Raw genomic sequence first — 22,754 nt, 5'->3', positions numbered from 1 at the left:
ACATCTATAGGATCCTACCATTTATGTTTTGTTCGGACCAAGTCACGATCCTGTACGCCCGTCTGTTAAGGCTATAATGTTTAATTTTTTTAAATTGCCGCTTTTTTCTACGGGCGGAAATGGCTTGACAGACTATATTTCATAGACAATAAGTGACCATAGACTTGCAGAGATGTCAATACTTGCGCGGATTTTTTGACGGGTTGCTTAGATACAAAAGTATGTTTTGATATTTATATTCGCATTTAATTTTCTCTTTTACATTACTTTTAGGACGACCAATAACTCTGAATCTCAACCAAATACTCAAATATGGCAAAGAACGAACCTAAAAGCAAGTTATCAAAATATAAATAAAAGTTTCTCTACTTACTTTTATCGAAACATTCGAAACACTTGTTAACTTTGAAACTATTGCCTTTCAGTTCAAGCTAACAATGACATGGAGAAGAAAATTATGGAGGAATTTGAAGTGTTCGATCATTCAGGGAAGCAAGTAGTCGACGTGCGTGAGATAGGCACTATACTGCGATCTCTGGGTATGTAGCTCGCTATACTTCCAGTATATATTTTACGATGTTCATAGAATAGGGGCTGTCCATAAATTACGTCATCGATTTTTGACGATTTTTGACCCCCCCCCCCCCCTATAATCATCCAAAAATCATGCTTCAAATGACCCCATTTCCTCCTACTTCATGCTACCGTCATCCGATGTCCAGACCCCCCCCCCCCCCCCCTAATTTGAAATGACGTAATTTATGAATAGCCCCATATCACGGACTACGTTCCTATCTTACTCCCTGTATTGTCAATATACCTAGGATAAAAATCTAAACAAATCTCCGGAATACTTTTTCGAAACTTTCATTTAAATTTAAATTATTTAAATCACTTACGTATAGGTATAAAATTAATGTTTGCATCTATCAGGGTGTTGCCCAACGGAAGCGGAAGTGCAGGAAGTGATACTGGCCACAGAGAACAAGGAAGCCACCGGAAACATTCCTCTTAGTAACTTCCTTCCGTACATGTGCAAAGTGTTAATGGAGCACAGGTAATCATCATCAGCCAGGAAATTTCACAATCGTTACATAATATATCCTCCTCCTTAAGTCGTTCACTCACTGCTGAGGATCGTGGCTTCGACGGAAACGTTGCAATAGGCTTCTCCATTTATTGCGGTCTTCAGCTTGATGGAGAGCCTGTGACATCGGCATCTGCAGTTCTTTGGAGACCTGGTCTGACCATCGCGTGGGACTGGGTCCTCTTGGTCGCCTACCATCAACCTTGCCGGTTATAATGAGTTTTTCCAGATTATCAGTACTCAGTAGTACATAATATATAGATGGTCGAGCAAATCTTGTCAGAAGAAAAGGGCGGGAAATTCAAATTTTCTATAAGACGATATTCCTTCGCGCCTACATTTTTCAAATTTGCCGCCTTTTTCTACTGACAAGATCTGCTTGACCAAGTATAGTTTGACAAGCCATTTCCGTCAGCAGAAAAATGCGGTAAAGTTAAAAAAATTGTTGTTTTTTTAATTTCTCGCCTTTTTCTACTGACAAAGTGGATTTGCCAGAGTATAGTCGCAAAGTGCGGTGGATGGAAGCAATGATCATAGGGTGGAAGGACTAATTCTGATTAATTAACCTTCAACGCTTATCCTTAAATCTCCCATAGGCAACAAGTGGTCCGCAAGCATTCTAGGTATCTATTATATATTTCGTTTATTTTGGCATTAGAATGAACTTCGCAGAAGTAAACTTGTGGGTCCAAATCCGGCACTTATTGTGGTAAAATTTTGAAGTACCTACATAAATTATAAGAATTGACCACGCTCCATTAGATAATTCAATGATTATTAAACTTCCTGCCTCGCACAGCCAAACTGCCCAATCTTAAAGCTTAATGCAACACAATAAAGCCTATCATCTGCTGTTACCTCTACGCATGTAACCGAATAGGGTTTAAGGCGGGAACAGTAGCTCAGTCGCCCTAATATCGCTCTTTACTGTAGCACCCTCGCGTGATAAAATTTACTTACTGAATAATGTTTCTGCTGTATTAACAGGGAAGCAAATAGCTCTCTCTTGTTCAAATGAGTGAGCCACTGTTCCCGCCATGACCCTACTAAATCGTCGCAGGTTCTACCCCGCTAACGCAGAGACGCTACTAGCCTCGTTCCGCTATTTCGACGAGGAAGCCCGCGGGTACCTCACCAAGGAGAGGTTCACCAAGCTCATGCTGGAGGAAGGGGAGTGTTTTACTCAGGTACGCCAAAATGAACTTTTAGATGTAGACCTACAAGCTATTTTGCAACGCTGCTACTTATCATTTTAAGGCTTCGTCACACAGGCGCATTTTTCCGCTTTTACATATAAAGACCCCTGTACACAATGGGCCAGCGTGGACTAGTCTGGGGGACGCATTTATGGGTTAGAGGGAGCAAGTGATATTGCTATCTCATTCTACCGCATGGTTGCGTCCCTTGGACTGGCCGGCGCCGGCCCATTGTGTACAGGGGCCTTTAAACGCTCACGCCCCGCCTGGAAAACGCGCTTGCGTGACGGAACCTTTAAACTTCTAACAGTTAAATAGAGTCGGATCAACTCTGTATGATATTTTCAATGACAAAGTGTGGCCATGTCATCATTAATGTCAAATTGCTATGAAAATATGACATTTATAAGTATAACGACACCTCACTTTGTTCCGTTGAATCTTTCACGCACACGCCAACATCATTAATAGGCATTCATTATCAATAATTAGTGACTTTAGGGTTGAAAACCTCACTTCGTTATTATCACATTTTTATTTTCACCATTTTCTCTGCTTACAAGATTAATTCTGGTGCTTGTTAAGATAATGGAACCATAAGGGACTCACAAACTCATATGTTCAATTTGATTTTCTGTAAGGGTGGTATGCCACCAGTCCAATTTCTTTGTCCAATGTGTATTTTGTCTCACATTTTGCTTAATGAGAAAGTAAGACGCAATGACATTGGATGATTGGACAGATGGAATACCACCCTAAGACACGCGTTGCACATTTTGCTTAATGAGAAAGTAAGACGCAATGACATTGGATGATTGGACAGACACGTGTTAGATAAATGAATAATTTTTAAATATATTAAATATATTTAAAACTCAAAATTGATAGTAAATATTATTTTCAAGGTAAAACATGTCAGGAAGTTATTTATTTACTTTGATTCATAATTATGTTAAACTGCTTAATCAATAACTGGATACTATTTAAGTTTTAAGCAAGATAAATAAAATAATAAACAGATGTAATTGAAAATAAAACTGTTTTATTAAATTGAATAATACAATTTATTCACCTTATCATCAACAACTAATATATACAACCACTATTAGTTTATAATTCAGTAAGAGATTATTTAATTAATTATTAATTAATTAATCCATCTAATTAATCAAGTAGGTACATAATTATTACAATAATTACCAACATAGTATTTACTTAACTTTCAATATTCCTTTGGCGATGATTAACTCAGTGCTGCAGGGCAAGGCAGAATGCAGAATCAGAATGATCAATAATGGATCGGTCGGTCCCTTTTATACCCATTTCTACCTGGCAACTGGTTGATCATGCCACTTGTCATTCGATAAGTGACGTCACAGAAGTAGTTTCTCATGTACCTCGTCCATTTATCGAATTATGCAGAATTAAACTATTAGAACATCTTTTCAATAAACTCCGTTATACATAATTATTAATCAGTAATATTAATACGAAATATAATCACTTCAAAGTAGTTTACAAATCTTAGTAGTAGGTTAACTTACTGTTTCTCTTGTCAACCGTGATTTCGTATCGTACCCACATAATAACAAATTCTGTAAAATTCACGTGATGTTGTGTTAAGTGTTTAAATAGTGTAATATATTATCAACATTGAACGTCAAAGAGAAACAGGTCAGTTTTATACGTAATACAATTTGTACATAGAATAACAATATTCTAACACGGCCATACTGACGTATACTTCGTTCTCGAAGTACACAATTAATCAATAATCTTAATAATAATAAAAAAAACACCATAGCATAATCATAGGATAGTGATTGATTAAAATAATATTAACTTTGACCACTTGCCAGATATCTAGACATGTTTGTCCCATTCACCCGCTGCTAATGAAATGAACAAACACCAAACAAATGGCCGACCAGCGGAGTGCTTTAACTAACTCAACACTTTGCCAATCATCTAGACATGTCAATCTCATTCACTCGCTGCTAGTGAGACAGAAAAACACCAAATGAAAGGCCGACCAGCGAAAGTGTTCAACTTCATCGCTACAAATCCAATAAAAAATAATCAATCAATGAATAACTTTAATCAATCACTTTTAAGTGATTTTGACCAATAAATATTAACTATTCAAATATAGAGTAACATAATATTTACCTACATAACATAAAGATCGTTCGGCCAATCTGACGTATCATTGCACATTGTGTTAAACATATTAATTACAGTTGCTACACATCTTTCTACTTGACCATAGCTTCGTGGTACACCAGGACTCTGCTCCACTGTCGCTTGTAGCGGGTTAAAGGTGGGCAAAGCGATGTCCTTGTCTCTTCTGCGAGCACCGGAGACAGCTTTCAGAAGGCTTCACACAGCTTCCAAATTCGTCTGAAATTATATAAGTATATATGTAGTGTAGCTGGATACAATCCCACTTCTGATGTTAGATAAATGAATAAATTTTTAAAAATATTAAATATATTTAAAACTCAAAATTGATAGTAAATATTATTTTCAAGGTAAAACATGTCAGGAAGTTATTTATTTACTTTGATTCATAATTATGTTAAACTGCTTAATCAATAACTGGATACTATTTAAGTTTTAAGCAAGATAAATAAAATAATAAACAGATGTAATTGAAAATAAAACTGTTTTATTAAATTGAATAATACAATTTATTCACCTTATCATCAACAACTAATATATACAACCACTATTAGTTTATAATTCAGTAAGAGATTATTTAATTAATTATTAATTAATTAATCCATCTAATTAATCAAGTAGGTACATAATTATTACAATAATTACCAACATAGTATTTACTTAACTTTCAATATTCCTTTGGCGATGATTAACTCAGTGCTGCAGGGCAAGGCAGAATGCAGAATCAGAATGATCAATAATGGATCGGTCGGTCCCTTTTATACCCATTTCTACCTGGCAACTGGTTGATCATGCCACTTGTCATTCGATAAGTGACGTCACAGAAGTAGTTTCTCATGTACCTCGTCCATTTATCGAATTATGCAGAATTAAACTATTAGAACATCTTTTCAATAAACTCCGTTATACATAATTATTAATCAGTAATATTAATACGAAATATAATCACTTCAAAGTAGTTTACAAATCTTAGTAGTAGGTTAACTTACTGTTTCTCTTGTCAACCGTGATTTCGTATCGTACCCACATAATAACAAATTCTGTAAAATTCACGTGATGTTGTGTTAAGTGTTTAAATAGTGTAATATATTATCAACATTGAACGTCAAAGAGAAACAGGTCAGTTTTATACGTAATACAATTTGTACATAGAATAACAATATTCTAACACACGCGTTGCACAGTTGCCAATGGGGTCAATAAATTTCCATACTATGATATTGATATGTCATAAAACTCAAACATGTTTAGTAACTTGGAGCTTTATAAACTCGGATCCAGTTCTTAATAAGAATAATAAGTTTGCTAACGAGGGATATCGAACCCAATAAATAAAAACCGGGCAAGTGCGAGTCGGACTCGCGCACGAAGGGTTCCGTACCATAATGCAAAAAACGGCAAAAAAAAAAACGGTCACCCATCCAAGTACTGACCCCGCCCGACGTTGCTTAACTTCGGTCAAAAATCACATTTGTTGTATGGGAGCCCCACTTAAATCTTTATTTTGTTCTGTTTTTAGTATTTGTTGTTATAGCGGCAACAGAAATACATCATCTGTGAAAATTTCAACTGTCTAGCTATCACGGTTCGTGAGATACAGCCTGCTGGTGACAGACGGACGGACGGACCGACGGACGGACAGCGGAGTCTTAGTAATAGGGTCCCGTTTTGCCCTTTGGGTACGGAAGCCTAACACAAACTTTAGGGTAACACAATATCGTGTTAACAGGAGGAGTTTGAAGAAATGATGCAGATAGCCCTTGATCCAGTCACGGACACCATCACCTACGAATACTACATCAACCAGCTCATGGTAAGAATATTTATCTTAATTTCTTTTAATGTTGTCTTTTATTTATAATTTGTTCTTGCTGCTCAGGTGAAAAGCTGTATGTGACACACGAGAACAATAGTTATTTATAGTCGTACGATTTGTCTATTGTTAAGTAAAACCGCACGTGCTACTTACCTGCGTAAAAAAGGAACCAGTCTAAAATGTGTCATCGAGATGAGTAACAAATGCGCGTTATCGGAGAGTCGTTATTGGTTTTTTGAGCGTTCAGGTGCCAAATTAGAATTATACGACCCTTTTTTTGCAGTAGCACGTGCGGTTTTACTTAACAATAGACAAAGGATTAGCCGTTCGGGCCAGCTACAAATCGAACAACTATACAACTCGGGTCTATCGAGTCACTCGCTATAGTCGCTACGCTCAATATTTCTAATTAAAAGTGGTCGCTACGCTCCTGACTCATTTCTTTCATCTTTCGCTTGCTCGGGACCTAAAATAACTATTTCCTGCTCAACATATATTTTCATCTTACTACCATCTTAAATCACATACCAGAAAGCGTTAAGTTTCAAGTTTTTGTATGTATGTACGAATCAGGTTACATAGAGCTCCCACTAGGGTCGAGACGCAAAATGAATCGACGACTGATTATGAAGTTAAAGATATTTGACAGAAATTTACCGTAATCGAGTAAAGCAAACAACAATATCAGTTCATAATTTATTTCTAATCAAACTTAAAAGGGTCATACATTTTATAGTCAAAATAAAGTATCGCCTACTTATGGGCTAAAACATAATTAATTCATAAGATATCAATGATACCACTATCCGAATATCTAAAACTAAAAATCTTAATCAGAACTTAAATCAATAATCTATTTGCTTATTGCAAAATTAAATACTTAGTTATGTCCGCCTATGCACTTCCAAGGTTCTAGCTTTTTGACTAATCTAATGTCCAATCGAGAGTTATAATGAGAATAAAAGCGCATTAATGAAAATCAAATGTACAGTCTAGTGTAAAAATATGGTTGCACAAATCATCTCAAAAATATGTCCCATAGCTCTTATGTCAGCGAATTAAGAACTATGGGACATATTTTTGAGTAAGTTGTCTACACCCATATTTTTACACTCGACTGTACCTACAGAATATCCTACCCAACATGTAATTAACGATCTATTAAATTTAGAACTATAGTCTATTTCATAAGCACATTAAAATAATGTAAACACCAAACCACTTGGCTCCAGTCAATACGCTGATAAGATACAACTTTTTTAATTTGTAGAATTATATTATTGGATGAGCTACAGTCCTACAATATGGTATTGTTTGTTTACATTCTTTTAAGGTCCTAATGCAGCGGTGAGTACCATATTATGAGGGCCACAAAGATGGTTTTGTCTTGTAGCCAGATGAATTTGATTAAAAAGGTGACATTCGGATGGATCTAACCTAAAAAACCCGGCGGGCCGCAGGTTAAGTACTGCTGTACTAATGTAATAGTTTAAAATGGCAGTGATCTCAGTTCTGGAGACGGCTGGAACGCCTGGTGTTAACAGACCTTGGTGTAGCCGGAGCTCGACCTTTAGCCGGAGTGGCCGGTGCACTTGGTGCAGCTGCCTTCTTCGCTTCATCAGTTTTCAGTGGAGCGACTTCATCGTCTTCAATAGTAACTACACTCCCATTCGTCTCAACAACTTCACAATCATCGCTCTTATTATCAGTTTCATTAGCAGAGACATTTTCATTTCCTTGATCAGTTTCACTTATTTCATTGACCGTTTCTTCAACATTTGACGTCTCATTTGAAGTATCTTGCACTTCGTGACTTTCATCTTGAGTTAAATCAACATCAGCGACACTGTCGTCGCCATTAGCGTTAGATTCCTCATCAGCTTTACGGATGGAGCTAAGGAGATCGTTGATCTGGTCGTCGAGCTGTGGGGTCAGGACTTGGTCGAGATCGGTCTGTTCGTCGGCCTCATTTGTCGCCTTGGAGACGTTTCCGAGGATGCTGAGGGTTGCGTTGCCTGGAATTAAACAAATTGTTAATGAGACTGAATTATGCTTTTTTTTTTGAAAAACACGTTTGAAGTCAGATGTTAGAAAAATACTACGCCTCGGGTGTTACGAAATGGCGGCTCTAGGATCCGACAAAGCTACCAAGTCTTACCAGATTGCGGTGAATATTTCTATCCTTATCCTTGATGTTTTTGGATGTCTTGAAAAATATCTACCGTAAGAGTACTAAACTATGACGCCTCAAACCGAATTAATGTACGAATCCCACCGACCGACTGGAGTCGGGCCGCGCCGGAGCGCATTTGCAATGTGCCTATACATTATGTATGGCACAAGCGATGAAATCCGACCGGAGCCGTCCGCGTACAGTATGCCCTCCGTGTCCACTGAGAACCAAAATAGACTGGTATTTATACAATAAAGAATCTACCAGTATGTCTTACCTAGACGCCGCGCCGCCCTGTTGGTCATCCTAAATACCGTTGGGCAGATAAGAGTGGAGGCAGATCTCCGTGAGCCCGGCGTTGGCGAAAGCTGGCGGGATACCGCTCTGGACCAATCAAAGTGGCGTGCTCTTGTGTTGGAGGCCAAGACTCATTTTGGGTCATCGCGCGACCAAGTAAGTAAGTAAGTATATCTTACCTAGTGTAGTCTGGTTGGCAGCCAGGATCTTGTCATAGTTCTCCTTAGAGTCGAATCCGACGAACAGCAGGTTGTAGTTTTTCTTGTGCCGCTTGATGGTCTTCGGTTGGAACTTATTCAGGAACTCTTGCATGGTCTTACGCTTGGGCATTGATGGGATTGCTAGTACCTGTCAAGTAAAATATTAAATTGATTGCCTTAACTCAGAGAGAATTGAATAATCTTCAGTGACAATATGGTTACTGGTATTTTTTTGTATTAGTAAAACAGATCTGAATATCCTGATTTAATTATGATCTCTTAATTAGAATTTGACCGGCTTGTATGAAATAAAATGATGCAACAATTATAACAAAACTAGAGAAAACTTGAGAGATATGATGAGACAATTTTTTGCATATATAGACACAAAGGTGTATGTAATGTAATGATGTACATTATTTCAAAAATCTTGTCAAGTAGTATGCATGTGTAGTACTTTATGCTATTCAGGCATGGGGTTAATTTTAGCATTTTGACTACCTCTCAAAACCCTAAAAAAAGACAGAACATCTGATTATGGCTAAAACAGCCGATTGCAGATGAAACAAGAGGAAAAAAAATAGCATTCGGAAAGTAAACAATTTCATAATATCGGTAAATAGACTTTATCCCTCATCTCTTCAAATACCAACCTTAGCAAAATACGGCAGATTGCGCGGCAGTTCTGGGTCATCCTTGCCCTGTTCGCTGTCGTTCTTCTGACCAGCCTTCATAGCCTGCGCCTTGTTGTTCGCGTTGATGATAATGGCCGCCTTCGTGTTAGAGTACATGTGGTCCAGGTCGAACACCTTTAGGATGTTCTGTGGAAAAATTCTCATTAAGTACGAAGCTTGGTCCCAATTAATCCCTTGAACCCCACACCATAGAGAAAAAAATACATAGATTGCTCACTCCATACATCAGTTTTGGTACCAAAAAGGCTAATATTTTCATAGTCGACATCTAGCATCGAGTAGCGGAATAATGCTCAACAACATAAGACTTTCCGGTCGGTGCTACATCTATTGTCACTTGACAGTACTACTACTGCTACTTAGCAGTGCTGATAATTCCGCTACTCGATGCTAGATGTCGACTATGAAAATATGTCTTTTTGGTACCAAAACTGATGTATGGAGTGAGCACTCTTGTCTTACTATATTTCTCTATGCCCACACCTATTACCCCGGCCACACAATCGTCGAGTGGTATGGGAAGTAGTGAGGGAAGTAAGCAGGGCAGTATGGCGGCGAGTAGCGCGGCCACACTACGTCTCTGCCTACTTCCCATACCACTGGTGTGTGGTGTGGGTGGACTGGTGTGGTCGTGTCATCATCGTGAATCCTTGTCGGGATTCACGAAGGTTGATATAGGGTTGTAGCCTCGCGCGTCAGTTGACGTCTTTGGCGGGCAAGGGACATTTCAGATTTTAATGTTATTAAATTAAAGAAAGAAGTTTCTTTGTGCAATAAAGTTAAATAAAAAAATCAAAAATGAAGGGTATTAAGTGTGTAAACTCAATCCAAGCTCTACCTTAAAAATGTGGTTTCTAAATTAGCTTGTTTACACATTGGAGACTGCCGAGCAACTGCTTTAAAGTCACCTCACAATAAAATTGTAAAAAGAATTAAACTCATTGAAAAAATTAAGATGGGTATCACACTCCTGCACTTTCCGGTGTGATAACCTCCTATATCGTCTTCAGTTCTTAATACTTACGGATCTATGTCTATGTACTAACGAAGGCAGTCTGCGCTGAATGTAAAATGAGAGCCATTTCTCATACATATCCTCCTTTTGGTGCAAATCAGATCCATTCTCCTTTACTGGTTCATCAGGCTTCGGCGTTCCGTCGGCCTCGGGTGCTGTTTCAGCAGGCTTTTCAACTGTTTCAGCACTAGCTGGTGCTTCGGCAGCCTTTCCAGCTGTTTCAGCACTAGCTGGTGCTTCGGCAGCCTTTTCAGCTGTTTCAGCACTAGCTGGTGCTTCGGCAGCCTTTTCAGCTGTTTCAGTGTCAGGTGTCTCTTCAGCTTTTTCTGATTCATTTTCATTGGCCTTTGGAGTGTGTTTAGTATTGGCATTTCCCGGTTCTTTCGTAATTGCCGGCAAATTCTTCAGGATTTCAGCTGTTGTGACCTTGTTTTCTTCGGTTATCATTTTTTCAAGCTGAAATGATAAATATTAATGTAGAAATTTGTAGGTATTTATGATTTAATTTATGTTTAATTTATGAAAATGGTATGGCCGATTATCACTTCCCAACTCACGTTTGGCGGAATTATATTTCGCCGAATTTTCATTTCCCAACTTATCAAATGTTTTTTTTTTATTTGCCAACCGCACAGTTACCAACTAAACGTTTGGTGTGTGTTATATAATGTCAATTTTCAAAATGCCAACTTTCATGTCGTAGAATGTTTTAGTTGGCATAATATACACTTAGTTGTTTATTGTTTCATTTGAATTGAATTGATCATGAATTGTTTCATTTGGTCAGACTGTACCAAAGGGCGGCCGTTTCTGGGACTTAGATTTTTATTTGAGAAAATGATAAAAACATAGAGTTGCTGTGTAATTACGTTTTTTGGGTTGTTGAAAAAAAAATAACCTCGAAGACTAAGTCGGCTCTGCCCAGGAAGGTCTTGCTCGCTCGCTGCCACTGGCTTCAAATATTAAAATATACATTATAAAAAGTCCAACAACTCGGCCATTTTTGATTTTTTGGTATGTATATTTTTCTTATTTGTACTTTGCCTAATGTACGAAAAGCGAACTGTAGCTTCAACGAAACGTTATTCGTCCAAGAGTTGTTCGACCAAGTGAAAGATTTGACAAATGATAAGTCTCCCAAAAGTTTAGAGGCGTTATAATAATCTGCTTCACAATAATTCTACCAATTAAAACGTTGACATACAAAAATTTGCTAATCGTTAGTTGTCAAAGTGAAACGTCGGCGAAATGTTGGTTGGCAAATGAAATTCCGCCAAAAATAGTTCTGCGAAAAGGCAGAACACCTAATTTTGTATTTGTATTTTGTATAGGTCTCTGGGCGGTTAGAGACAACTTTTAGTTTGACTTACCTTTCCCATCATCTCATCAAATCTGGCTTGCAGTAATTTGTTCATGTTTTTCTTGAAAAATTGTTCTGGGTCCCCTGAAAATTTTATACTCATTTTAATGTGCTTGCCTCCATTTATTTTATTAATCAGAAATATAGAACAGATTTATAAAATACTCGAGGTTAATTGGTAGTAACTGGACTTTTAATATTAGTTCTTCCTTTCACTTATATGGCTGGGATGTGAAACTACGAATTAGGAGTAATTATTGACTTACAATTCATTTAATAACAAATATACTTACTGTTCATACACATAAGAAATATATAATACTGTAAAAAGCTTAATTTTTGAGTTTACATAGTTGTGAGCTGATAATTAGTACTGAATGTTGGTGAAATACTTTCCAATTAAAAAAGACCAGTAATTTCATTTCAGTAGACTAGTCCATTGTTTTAATACAACGTAGAACTACATCTTCGCCGTCTATCATAGAATAGGCATTGAAAATTTCCCAAACACTGTCAAGAAAAAATTAAACATAGTGATGGAACTAACGGGTTGGAACTAGGTCCAACCGGGCCTTCAGTATAAGCACTGAAGCTTTGACTGGCGGCCAAGAGTTAGCTGAGTACCGACCCACTTTGAAAGCTATAGCATCTATCGGAAATATAAATGCAAGCTTTGCAGTGAGCGTAACTCAAATCACTAAGATGTGACAAGTAAGGGAAATATACTGAGAATGAAACTTCTAATCTAATTTAACAGAATGTATCGGTCAATCAAAAGTTGAAAAAACTTTTGAGAGAATAGAAAAACAAAAATATCGCTACCTTCTTCGAGCAATGTGATCGCAAGTTCGATCTTTTGGTCGTTCTTCTTCTGTTCGAGTACAGCGAGTTCCACGATTTCCTTGTCGGTTTCCAGAGGGAATTTCTGGCGGTACTCCGCCAATATGTCCGAGGCCTTATCAACCTTTTTCCCGTCCATTACGGAGTGCAAGCGCTCCCGGACGCCTTGCTTCATCAGGCGGTTGAGCGGGAGATAGGAAAACAGACCTTTGTATTCAGGCTTGTTCTCATATGTCACCCTGATCTCTTTAACGATCATCCCTAGAGTTAACTCTAGCCGGCCGTTCATTTTATTATTCGGCTTCTTATTAGCCGTGAAAACGCGGTCCTGCTCCTTTTTGGATGGTGTATTGAAAGAATTGTTTTGAATGGGCTTTTTGGGGGATGCGTTCTTTTTAGCTACGAAACCGGCAGGCCGATTTGCGTTGGCAGGCCGGTTTGCGTTGCCAGGTCGGTTTGCGTTGCCAGGTCGGTTGGCGTTGGCGGGCTTATTTTGCCTGAAATTCGGATGATGAGTGAGAGGCTTAGGGCCTTGATTTTGCTTCATGTTTGGTCGGTTGCCCGGGCGATTTCTTTGAACCGGGAAGTTCAGGTTCATAAGCGGTTTAGGTTTGGGAGTGTTCAGAAGAGGCTGGGGCATAAACCCTGGCCGTTGGAAAGGTTGTTGTGTATTATTTTGGAATGGTTGTATGAAGGGGTTCGGCCTAGTCCGCTTTTGACCACCCATGTTGTTGCTGGGTGCGCCAGGCCAGTCAGGCTGCGCTTGACGTTTCAAGCCAAAGCCCTGGTTGTTCCGAGGGGTGTCATTGTACAAATGAGAAAAGTTCAAATGCTGAGGTTCATTGAACCGATCGTTAAACGATTGAGACGGCTGGTTGTATCTCTGAAAAGTGATATTTATAAAGGTTATATAACACACTGTTATAAGTACTGAAAACAATGTATAAAGTTAACAGCACAATTGTGACAGTCACTATGTGAATGTCTTTCATGCAAACATTTCTTCAGTCAACAATACATTAAAATAAAACTGCTCCTATAGAAGCCATAGTCCGAGCCAGTCACAGACTGTGTACAATTAAAATAGAAGAACCTTCTACAGATTGCTCATAAGCTAATAAACAGTCAATGATTATCTTAGCTTAGAGCTAAAATGGACAGTCTTTAAAACTAGATTGGAAAAGCTATACTTGAATCTCCATTTTCATTGCTTGATAGACTATTGCTGATAAAATGAAAACACAACTATAACACCACGGTGTAAAGACAAGCATTCTTTATTGCAAAAAATGCCCTTATTACCAACAAAGTCAGTTGGTACTAGACTAGCGTGGGAGCTAACCTAATTTTCCATCTCTAATGTGTCTATTTGTATGCATGCATCTTTTTAAATACAGAACTTATCAAGTAAGTACTCATGTATAGAGTTAGACCAAGTCTGCAATAAATTTGATAGCACACACAGTGCAAGTGTTATTTTAAACGTCAAACTTCTATGACATATAAATAACACTTGCACTGCGTGTGCTATCAAAATCGTTGCAGACTTATCTTGGTCTAACTCTAGCGTGAGCTTTATAAGGTATCATCTTGGGTCGTCCCATTCGTTTTTCGTCAAGTTCTTAAATTAATCCTATTCTGCTTTCGTCACTCATTTTACATTCGTCACAATCGTCAGTGGCTTTCAATGTAGAATGAGTGACGAAAGCAGAATAGGACTAATTTAAGAACTTGACGAAAAACAAATGGGACGACCCAAGACAATATAAACTCATAGAATCTCATGAGAACATAGAAGTCAGACATTTTTTTGTAAATGTGTCCACAAGAAAAACAGTATACATACCATATTATCAAGGGGCGCGCTGGGACGGTCATAGAGCATACTGCTTTGCTGACGCTGAATCAGCTGCCTCTTACGCTTTAGTAGCTCAAGCTCCAGCTCTAAATCCTAGATAAATAAATATTATAGATAAATAAATATTATAGGACATTCTTACACAGATTGACCAAGTCCCCCAGTAAGCTCAAGAAGGCTTGTGTTGAGGGTACTCAGACAACGATATATATAATATATAAATACTTAAATACATAGAAAACAACCATGACTCAGGAACAAATATCTGTGTCATCACACAATTAAATGCCCTTACTGGGATTCGAACCCAGCACCATCGGCTTCACAGGCAGGGTCACTACCCACTAGGCCAGACCTGTCGTCAAAAGAGTAGATATAAAGAGTTGTCTTGATTTATCTGGTCTTTATATCAGGGGTCGGAAATTTGGTCCATACAAAAATACCGGTATTATTACGTTCTCTTTCGTTCTTTGGTTTATTTTTTCATTTTTAATGGGACAATCTAATAATACAAAATTGTTACCTAAATACATGATTCAGTCCTACGTAAAGAGCATAAAGTAATTCAAAGTATTTGGGCTATTTAGAGTATTTAGGGGTTTTAAAAAAAATACCAGTTCAAAGCCCTGCTTTATATGCACTCATCTTAATGACTTTCTCACGATTTACTGTCTGCAATGGGTGATTTACTACTAATATTGCAACAAATCACCAGTTTCAGTGCCAAGCGCCCCATTTCCAATACCAAATGAACACACCTGGGGAGTTATTGACACATTGGCAGTGAATGTGTTAAAAAGTGAGATTAATTGTTTATTTTTATCTAAGAGTATCAGTCTACTATACCACTCATTTTTGCTGCGTGCACACGACACTGCATCTAATCTCATAATGATGACCATGTCGTGCAAAAAAACTATAGCTTATTAAGTACTAAACCTAAAAATGGCATAAATAAATGCTTTTAGTTAAATATGACATTGTCAACTAAGTTTACTAATATTTATTATGTACTAGCGGACCGCCGCGTCGCCACGCCGGTTTGGGTCGGAAAATCACCACGAATGTCGCGGCGGCCATTTATAACGAAGAATGTAATAAACTAATAAAATTGCTATTGAGAAAACCTTTTACATACTTAAAATCCCGAGGTAAATCTTTACTTTATGGACCCATGATTTTTGGGGTGGGGAGGGGGGGAGCTGGGAGGGGTGGAGAGGGCTACCCCCCAGTCCAACCCCCCATGGCGAGGAACCCCATGGTTATGTAGATATTCATGGTTAAAGTTTGTATGGAATTACTAAGAAATAAGGGATTACAGCAAATTTTGAAGGGGGAGGGGGTGAGGGGTGAGGGGGGCGCTGTTGGGGGTGAAGCTGTTGGATCTGGGTTAGCTCCGGCACTGCGGAAGAGCAGCCCTTCCGCCCTCGTGTGACAAAGCACGCTCACTACACTCGGCTCCGCAGCTTCGGCTTACTGGTCTCAGCCGCTCGCCTGGCTCGTTCCCGCGCTCCGTCACGGCGGGCGAAGGCTGCCCTCCCTCCGCGCCTCCGTTTTTGGAATTGCTCTCTAGGGGTAGGACAGACAAGACCACGTGGATAGTGGGGTGCTCTGATTCGGTTTTAAGCGACCTTGACATTTTGGGTACCGTGAGATTCTGGTGACCAAAGATTTTGGTGACCTTGAGATTCTGGTGACAAAAGTTTTTGGTGTCCTTGAGATTTTGGTGACCATAAAATTTCGTGACCTTGAGATTTTGGTGACCTTGAGGATGGTGGTGTGGTATAAAAGGTAATATAAATTAACACAAAATGACATCGACATCGAAATCTGCTATGACATTTCTCCTTTATTTCATAGTAATTTCATACAAACTTTAACCATGGATATCTCCTTAACCATGGGGTTCCTCGCCATGGGGGTTGGACTGGGGGGTAGCCCTTTGCACCCTCTACCCCCCCATACCCAACACACCCTCCAAATCGTGGGTCCATAAAGTAAAGATTAGCCTACGTAGATAGAATAACAGTAAATCGATACGTACTTGTAAATGATCCGTCATCAACGGGCCACCGGGGCCACCTCGCGCTGGCATTTGGTTCATATTGCGACGCATGTTTCCAGAATAACTGATTTTCAGGGCTTAAATTCACTCTTGTTTAGTACAGTTAGTATTTATTGGCGATATTCAATTGAAATTTGTAGAAATTAAAACAAGACACGATTTACCGCTTTCGCTGCTTGCGTCGGAAAATGACTCAATGACTCAAATCAAATGTCAAGCAACTTGACAACTCTGATAGGAAAGTTGCCACACTAAAAAATCCTAATTTCTAATTTCGTGCATTTTTCTACTGACAAAGTTATTTGACCGGCAATATATTTATGCTATGTAAGCTGATTTTCTACATTCGATCTCCATCTGTTTACAAGTTTCTTCTGTAGAATCTCATTATATCGGATAAAATTATTTTCATCAACTCCCAGTCTTAGATACTCGGAGTAATTAACAATGGAGCCGCCATTAACAGGCGTTTCCCTCTGTCGAAAATAGGCGGCCAATGGTCAACCACATGTCAACCATATGTATGGACTGACGTTTATCTGACATGACGTACCTATACATTTGATGCATAGATTTAATATATAGAGATCCCGTCTCAGCGAGCTGTCACTGTTGCCACTTTTGTTTAGTGTACGATTAACAATGAGGCCCACCTTGCTGTAGCCATGTCGATAAAGTCATATCGATAAACTATCGACATTTCTTGCAATTTTAATTTTACTTCAAAGGTTTAACGATACCTAAAATGAACAAAAACGCTTTTATTCTTTATTGTGGTTATCAGATCACAATTTTATCGTCACGCCCCAGCAGGGCACCAAGGGAAAGTTCAGATATTTAATTAAAATACATAAATACCTACTAAAATATGTGTTCCGCAATAATTGAATTATTTTATTACATTACAATATATTCATTATCCATTTGCATTTCAATTATGTTCATGTTTAACGAAGATATTGAAGCTTCAATTAATCGCTATTTCGTTCCGCTGTGTAGCGTTTATCGATATATAACATGATTAAAATCGACTTTTCACATCCCTAAAAGAGCACACATATACGCTTTTACGCACACATACACAGCCTGGGCGCATCAAAAAAGGCAACACTTGATTTGAAGTCCATCTTGTCAACATTATGGTTGTCCTTTTTTGACAAACGGCATTTTTAAAAGAGCGAGGAGAGAGAAATGATACTAGTTGCTGCGCCGTGAAAGAGAACAGAAAACGTTGGGCCCTTGATTTGATGTGCCCCTCCCCCGCAAAAAACGGCAGACTATTTTGTACCGAAAATTTTAGACATGGCGTCTCCGTTGGTTATATCCTCTAAGCTTAGATATGACACAGAAAGCCCAGGCAGCAACAACTACTGAACTATCCCTTCCTAACAATCCTTACCTTATTTATCCTCACCCTTGCCTACAGGTAGCCCCAAAAACTGCGTACGATATAGCTGACGCCCACAAGGCAGAACTAAAGAAATTGGAAGACGCTGCACCTAAAAAGAGACGCGCCTCCGATTTACTTCGGGGAACTGGGGCTTGAAATGCATGGTTATATTTATTTCCTACAGATTTCCTTATCCTATAAGATCTTAGGTCATGTGGGGTAAGAAAAACATAGTTTATTTTGCTTGGGGTAAGAAGCAGTATGAGGATTCCCTACCAAGGCTCGGAACCGGTTTTTTTCTTCATACAAAAAATACCGGATTTATTACGTTCGTTGGTTTATTATTTAATTTTTAATGGGACAATCTAATAAAATAATACGTAGTTGTTACTTAAATACATGATACAGCCCTACGTCAAGAGCATAAAATAATTCAAAATATTGGGCTATTTTTGAGATTTAAAATAAAAACGGTTCCGAGCCATGTTCCCTACAAGTATTTCTTTTAACTTTGCATATTTTTTGCTACTCCTATTTGTCCAATCTTTACCACACCACTTTCCCTTTACCTATGTTGAAGTTTATAAGTTAGAATAAAACTCCAAATATCTTTATTTAACGTGGTATATTGTTTTTACAGGTCGAAGAGGAGATTCCCGACATAACAGAAAAACCAAAATAATTGATACTCAATGTAAACAACAATACTCAAGGAATAAAAGTACAGCGTAATCACATATTTTATTGTTATATGGCGAAACATATACTTACCCATTAAATTCCTTACTTAAATAATTGTGACTCAAATACATTAAAATCTTATTCCAACAGACGCTAATGGCCTCTACAAACGTCCCAGACAATCGCATGCGATTTTTGGTCGATCGACTGAATTCGTTGCTCCTACATGTCTAAAATCTAAAATCGCATGCCGTTTGTTGCAACGTCTGTAGAAGCCTTAAGGCTTCATAGCACGAGCGCTTTTACAACGCGCGTTAAAAAAGCGTTTTAATGACACAAATGGATACATGTGTATTTATTCACACAATGGCGGTAGCACTTTTTATCAAGCGTTGTTGGATTTTCGACTTTAAGCCTTGGTCGTTAAATCGAATTTAGAGTGCGGACAGATTCAAGCGCTTACGCTTTATTAACGCGCGTTGAAAAAAGCTCTCGTGCGAATGGGGGCTAAGGGTTACTTTGTCTATGGTATATTGCCATAATGAAAACATGGCACTCCAAAGCGCCAAATAGCGAAAGTTTGCGCCTACGCGTTTTTTTTTAATTCTCAAATTAATTTGCTCTGTCAAGAAAACATAGCACTAGCGCGCCATTTGTGTTAAGCTTATTATCTCCTATTTCTCCTCATCAGACCCACTACATTCATCTAAAACTATTCCTCCCGACATCAGAGCCAATATATCCTGATCAGTCATTTCCTCATCATCATTTTCTTCTTCACCCATTTCTTCATCAACAACCATCATATCATCAATACTATCTATTTTTACTTGTTTATCCTTGCTAACATTATTTTCAATTTTTTTAGGAGTAATCTTTTTAGTTTGTACTGGAGGATCTTTGGGAGTTTCTTTCACTAGTGCTTTTGGTTTTTCTTGTGCTGTGGATTTAACTGTAACTGTTTTTGCTTCTGCTACCTTAGTAGCAGTCACAGTCTTAGTAGTATTTGATGGTGTTTTAACTACTTCTTTTTCTGCAGTAACTTTCTTATCTGCTACTTTAACATTATCAGTTTTAACTTCAGCGTTTTCAAAGCTTTTCTCTTTTTTCTCTGCAACGCTTTTTTCTATTTTATCAGTATCAGTTTTTTGTGGACTAGAATCAGTTTTCTTTTTAATGTTGGCGATATTGTCAGCATAGATGGATTTGATAGCCGGCGGGCTGGAGAAATATTTGTAGCATGGGACGACTATTACCGTGGCGCTCCCTGTAACAAAGAAAAAATGTCAGCTAAAGTCACAGACCACTCAACTCCTTATGAAATAATGAGGTATTAAGAGTATGAGCGTTGGCTCCTTACATAATACGGTAACTATACTGTCGCGCATGGAGTAGACAATCCAGTTGCCAGAAATCATATTAGGGAAAATTAAACCCCTTCAACTTTATTTTTATGCAGTCATGTTGACTTTATTTTGCATAAATATCTGCTTTAAAGTTTTAATTTACGCTTCTCAGTGCAGCGCCGTCTTGTTAAACTGTAAAATTGCGGGTACAATATTGTGTTATTTGTGTAACAATACGTACGTCTTATTATTTTATGTACAGTCACCTGCAATAGTCACAACAAAGGCCGTAGAAATATCTAACACGATCTTATTTGTAGAGCTATAAGAGCTTGTCACTTATTTTTGCGGCCTTCGAAGAGTAACATAATTATTGCAGGTGACTGTACTTACCACATTTGACTTCACTATGGATACACAGCCGGTCGAAGTCCGCTATATGATCGAAGCGCGCCGCGAATATGTCGCGGTCGCTGTGTGATATAGGCTTAAAGATAACCTTGTGTCTTATCTCCTTGCAGTAAGGTTGTAAATCAGTTAACTCACCACATTTGACTTCACTATGGACGCACAGCCGGTCGAAGTCCGCTATATGGTCGAAGTGCGCCGCGAATGTCACGGTCGCTGTGTGCTATACGCTTAAAGATAACCTTGTGTCTTATCTCCTTGCAGTAAGGTTGTAAATCAGTTAACTCACCACATTTGACTTCACTATGGACGCACAGCCGGTCGAAGTCCGCTATATGGTCGAAGTGCGCCGCGAATGTCACGGTCGCTGTGTGCTATACGCTTAAAGATAACCTTGTGTCTTATCTCCTTGCAGTAAGGTTGTAAATCAGTTAACTCACCACATTTGACTTCACTATGGACGCACAGCCGGTCGAAGTCCGCTATATGGTCGAAGTGCGCCGCGAATGTCACGGTCGCTGTGTGCTATACGCTTAAAGATAACCTTGTGTCTTATCTCCTTGCAGTAAGGTTGTAAATCAGTTAACTCACCACATTTGACTTCACTATGGACGCACAGCCGGTCGAAGTCCGCTATATGGTCGAAGTGCGCCGCGAATGTCACGGCCGCTGTGTGCTATACGCTTAAAGATAACCTTGTGTCTTATCTCCTTGCAGTAAGGTTGTAAATCAGTTAACTCACCATATTTGACTTCACTATGGACGCACAGCCGGTCGAAGTCCGCTATATGGTCGAAGTGCGCCGCGAATGTCACGGTCGCTGTGTGCTATACGCTTAAAGATAACCTTGTGTCTTATCTCCTTGCAGTAAGGTTGTAAATCAGTTAACTCACCACATTTGACTTCACTATGGACGCACAGCCGGTCGAAGTCCGCTATATGGTCGAAGCGCGCGGCGAATATGTCGCGGTCGCTGTGTGCGATTCGCTTGAAAGCTGTTATCTTGTGGTCGTTAATGAAGGCTTGTAGACAACCGGCTTCGGGTTTCCCGGAGAAATAGAGCTGAGAGAATTACAAAATAATTTTAATAAATCCAAAGGAGAAAAGATTTATAATGATAGTTTGGTCAACCCTCAGAAATACTCCGTGAGATAAATAACTAAAAAATATTTTTTACTATGAAATCGAACTAGTTGTTGACTTAATGAAAGAATTCACTGTTTCAGGATTCTCTAGTCGTTCAGAGTAGTCTCTACGTGCACTGCGCAAGGTATGGCTAAGAATTTTAAAACTACAAGGTGTTAAAAAAATCTCATGAGAGTAATTAGAACTGAAATCATAATAGTTATGGTTTAAGACATCGTCTTCCACAAGTTCCACATATTTTAAAATACCCTGTACCTACTATGAAAATCTAAATTAATAGTGGAATCTTACCTTAGCATATAGAGGATTGTGCACATTCAATAATCTTGCTGTAACATTTAGCCCCATCGCCTGCAAAGATAAATTAATTTTAATAAATTAGTAGGAATATAAATGAGTTCAAATCACACCAATTGCACCAAATCTTCCTATTTGAGCTAGAGTATAGCATATTATTATTGAATATGGTCTTAAGCTGAATAAATTCTTACATTCGCCAAATCATCCCCAGCTTCGTTTCTAAACTTGTTTGTGACTACCTCCTCCGCTTCCGTCGGCGGCGAATCTGGCAACTCTTGCCACACCTGTACAATTAACATATGATAAACAAATTGAAACTACAAGTGCCTGGTAAGGCTAATTGGAAAAAACTCATTAACGGCTCAACCGATCATGTTCAAAACATGTTCGAAGAACGTATTTATTAAGCTATTTTTTTATATTTTGTACGGCTGGTTGTTAGAGGGGTGAGGACACATTATTTGTACTTTCGAAGCTATTATTTTCAAAAGCTGTCATTTAATCAAAAATCTATTTTTGATACCTTGAAGTTGTTTTTAAAGACCTATCGAATTATGCGCCTGCCACACGTTGATTTAAACATTTCTTTTTTACATTTAGTTAACCAAATTTTCCTATAACTTTTTAATCTGATCCTTGTTGTGTAAGTAAAATGGGGTGAATTTAATTTGTTTGCAAAAGCGATGAAACAAAGGAAATG

At 38.4% G+C, this 22,754-nt stretch overlaps 3 protein-coding genes across 3 annotated transcripts in view; 1 reads left to right on the top strand and 2 right to left on the bottom strand.

Annotated features, from left to right (window-relative positions):
* Positions 1-181: 181 nt before the first annotated feature.
* On the top strand, positions 182-1,064 carry LOC134801878 (dynein regulatory complex protein 8-like). The gene is made up of 3 exons (XM_063774531.1): positions 182-334; positions 426-539; positions 934-1,064. Exons 1-3 carry the CDS (start codon positions 313-315, stop codon positions 1,059-1,061), a joined length of 264 nt encoding a protein of 87 aa, XP_063630601.1. The 5' UTR covers positions 182-312; the 3' UTR covers positions 1,062-1,064.
* A 5,898-nt stretch (positions 1,065-6,962) lies between these two features.
* On the bottom strand, positions 6,963-16,970 carry LOC134801780 (uncharacterized). Its single transcript, XM_063774373.1, has 8 exons — positions 16,763-16,970; positions 14,707-14,811; positions 12,843-13,743; positions 12,031-12,104; positions 10,670-11,116; positions 9,604-9,771; positions 8,930-9,098; positions 6,963-8,295 (listed from the first exon to the last, which is right to left on the bottom strand). Exons 1-8 carry the CDS (start codon positions 16,832-16,834, stop codon positions 7,787-7,789), a joined length of 2,445 nt encoding a protein of 814 aa, XP_063630443.1. The 5' UTR covers positions 16,835-16,970; the 3' UTR covers positions 6,963-7,786.
* A 2,495-nt stretch (positions 16,971-19,465) lies between these two features.
* LOC134801789 (uncharacterized) overlaps positions 19,466-22,754 on the bottom strand; it is a 29,623-nt gene continuing 26,334 nt past the window's right edge. Inside the window, exons 18-21 of the mRNA XM_063774386.1 lie at positions 22,246-22,338; positions 22,046-22,105; positions 21,502-21,670; positions 19,466-20,121 (exon numbers count right to left, since the gene is read on the bottom strand). Coding sequence (XP_063630456.1) covers positions 19,529-20,121; positions 21,502-21,670; positions 22,046-22,105; positions 22,246-22,338 — 915 coding nt within the window. The 3' untranslated portion in view covers positions 19,466-19,528. The remainder of the gene's footprint in view (positions 20,122-21,501; positions 21,671-22,045; positions 22,106-22,245; positions 22,339-22,754) is intronic.

This window comes from Cydia splendana, chromosome 23 (genome assembly GCF_910591565.1).
Source record: "Cydia splendana chromosome 23, ilCydSple1.2, whole genome shotgun sequence".
NCBI classification, from domain to species: domain Eukaryota; kingdom Metazoa; phylum Arthropoda; class Insecta; order Lepidoptera; family Tortricidae; genus Cydia; species Cydia splendana.
This window is presented reverse-complemented; position numbering and strand designations above follow the sequence as displayed.

Excerpts from the sequence above, each read along its gene's own strand:
- LOC134801878 (XM_063774531.1), top strand. The coding sequence starts at position 313 with ATGGCAAAGAACGAACCTAAAA. Across the intron at positions 335-425 it reads GGCAAAGAACGAACCTAAAA|TTCAAGCTAACAATGACATG; the intron begins GCAAGTTATCAA and ends ATTGCCTTTCAG. Across the intron at positions 540-933 it reads CACTATACTGCGATCTCTGG|GGTGTTGCCCAACGGAAGCG; the intron begins GTATGTAGCTCG and ends TGCATCTATCAG.
- LOC134801780 (XM_063774373.1), bottom strand. The coding sequence starts at position 16,834 with ATGCGTCGCAATATGAACCAAATGCCAGCGCGAGGTGGCCCCGGTGGC. Across the intron at positions 9,099-9,603 it reads ATCTGCCGTATTTTGCTAAG|GTACTAGCAATCCCATCAAT; the intron begins GTTGGTATTTGA and ends TTTACTTGACAG. Across the intron at positions 8,296-8,929 it reads TGCCAACCAGACTACACTAG|GCAACGCAACCCTCAGCATC; the intron begins GTAAGATATACT and ends GTTTAATTCCAG.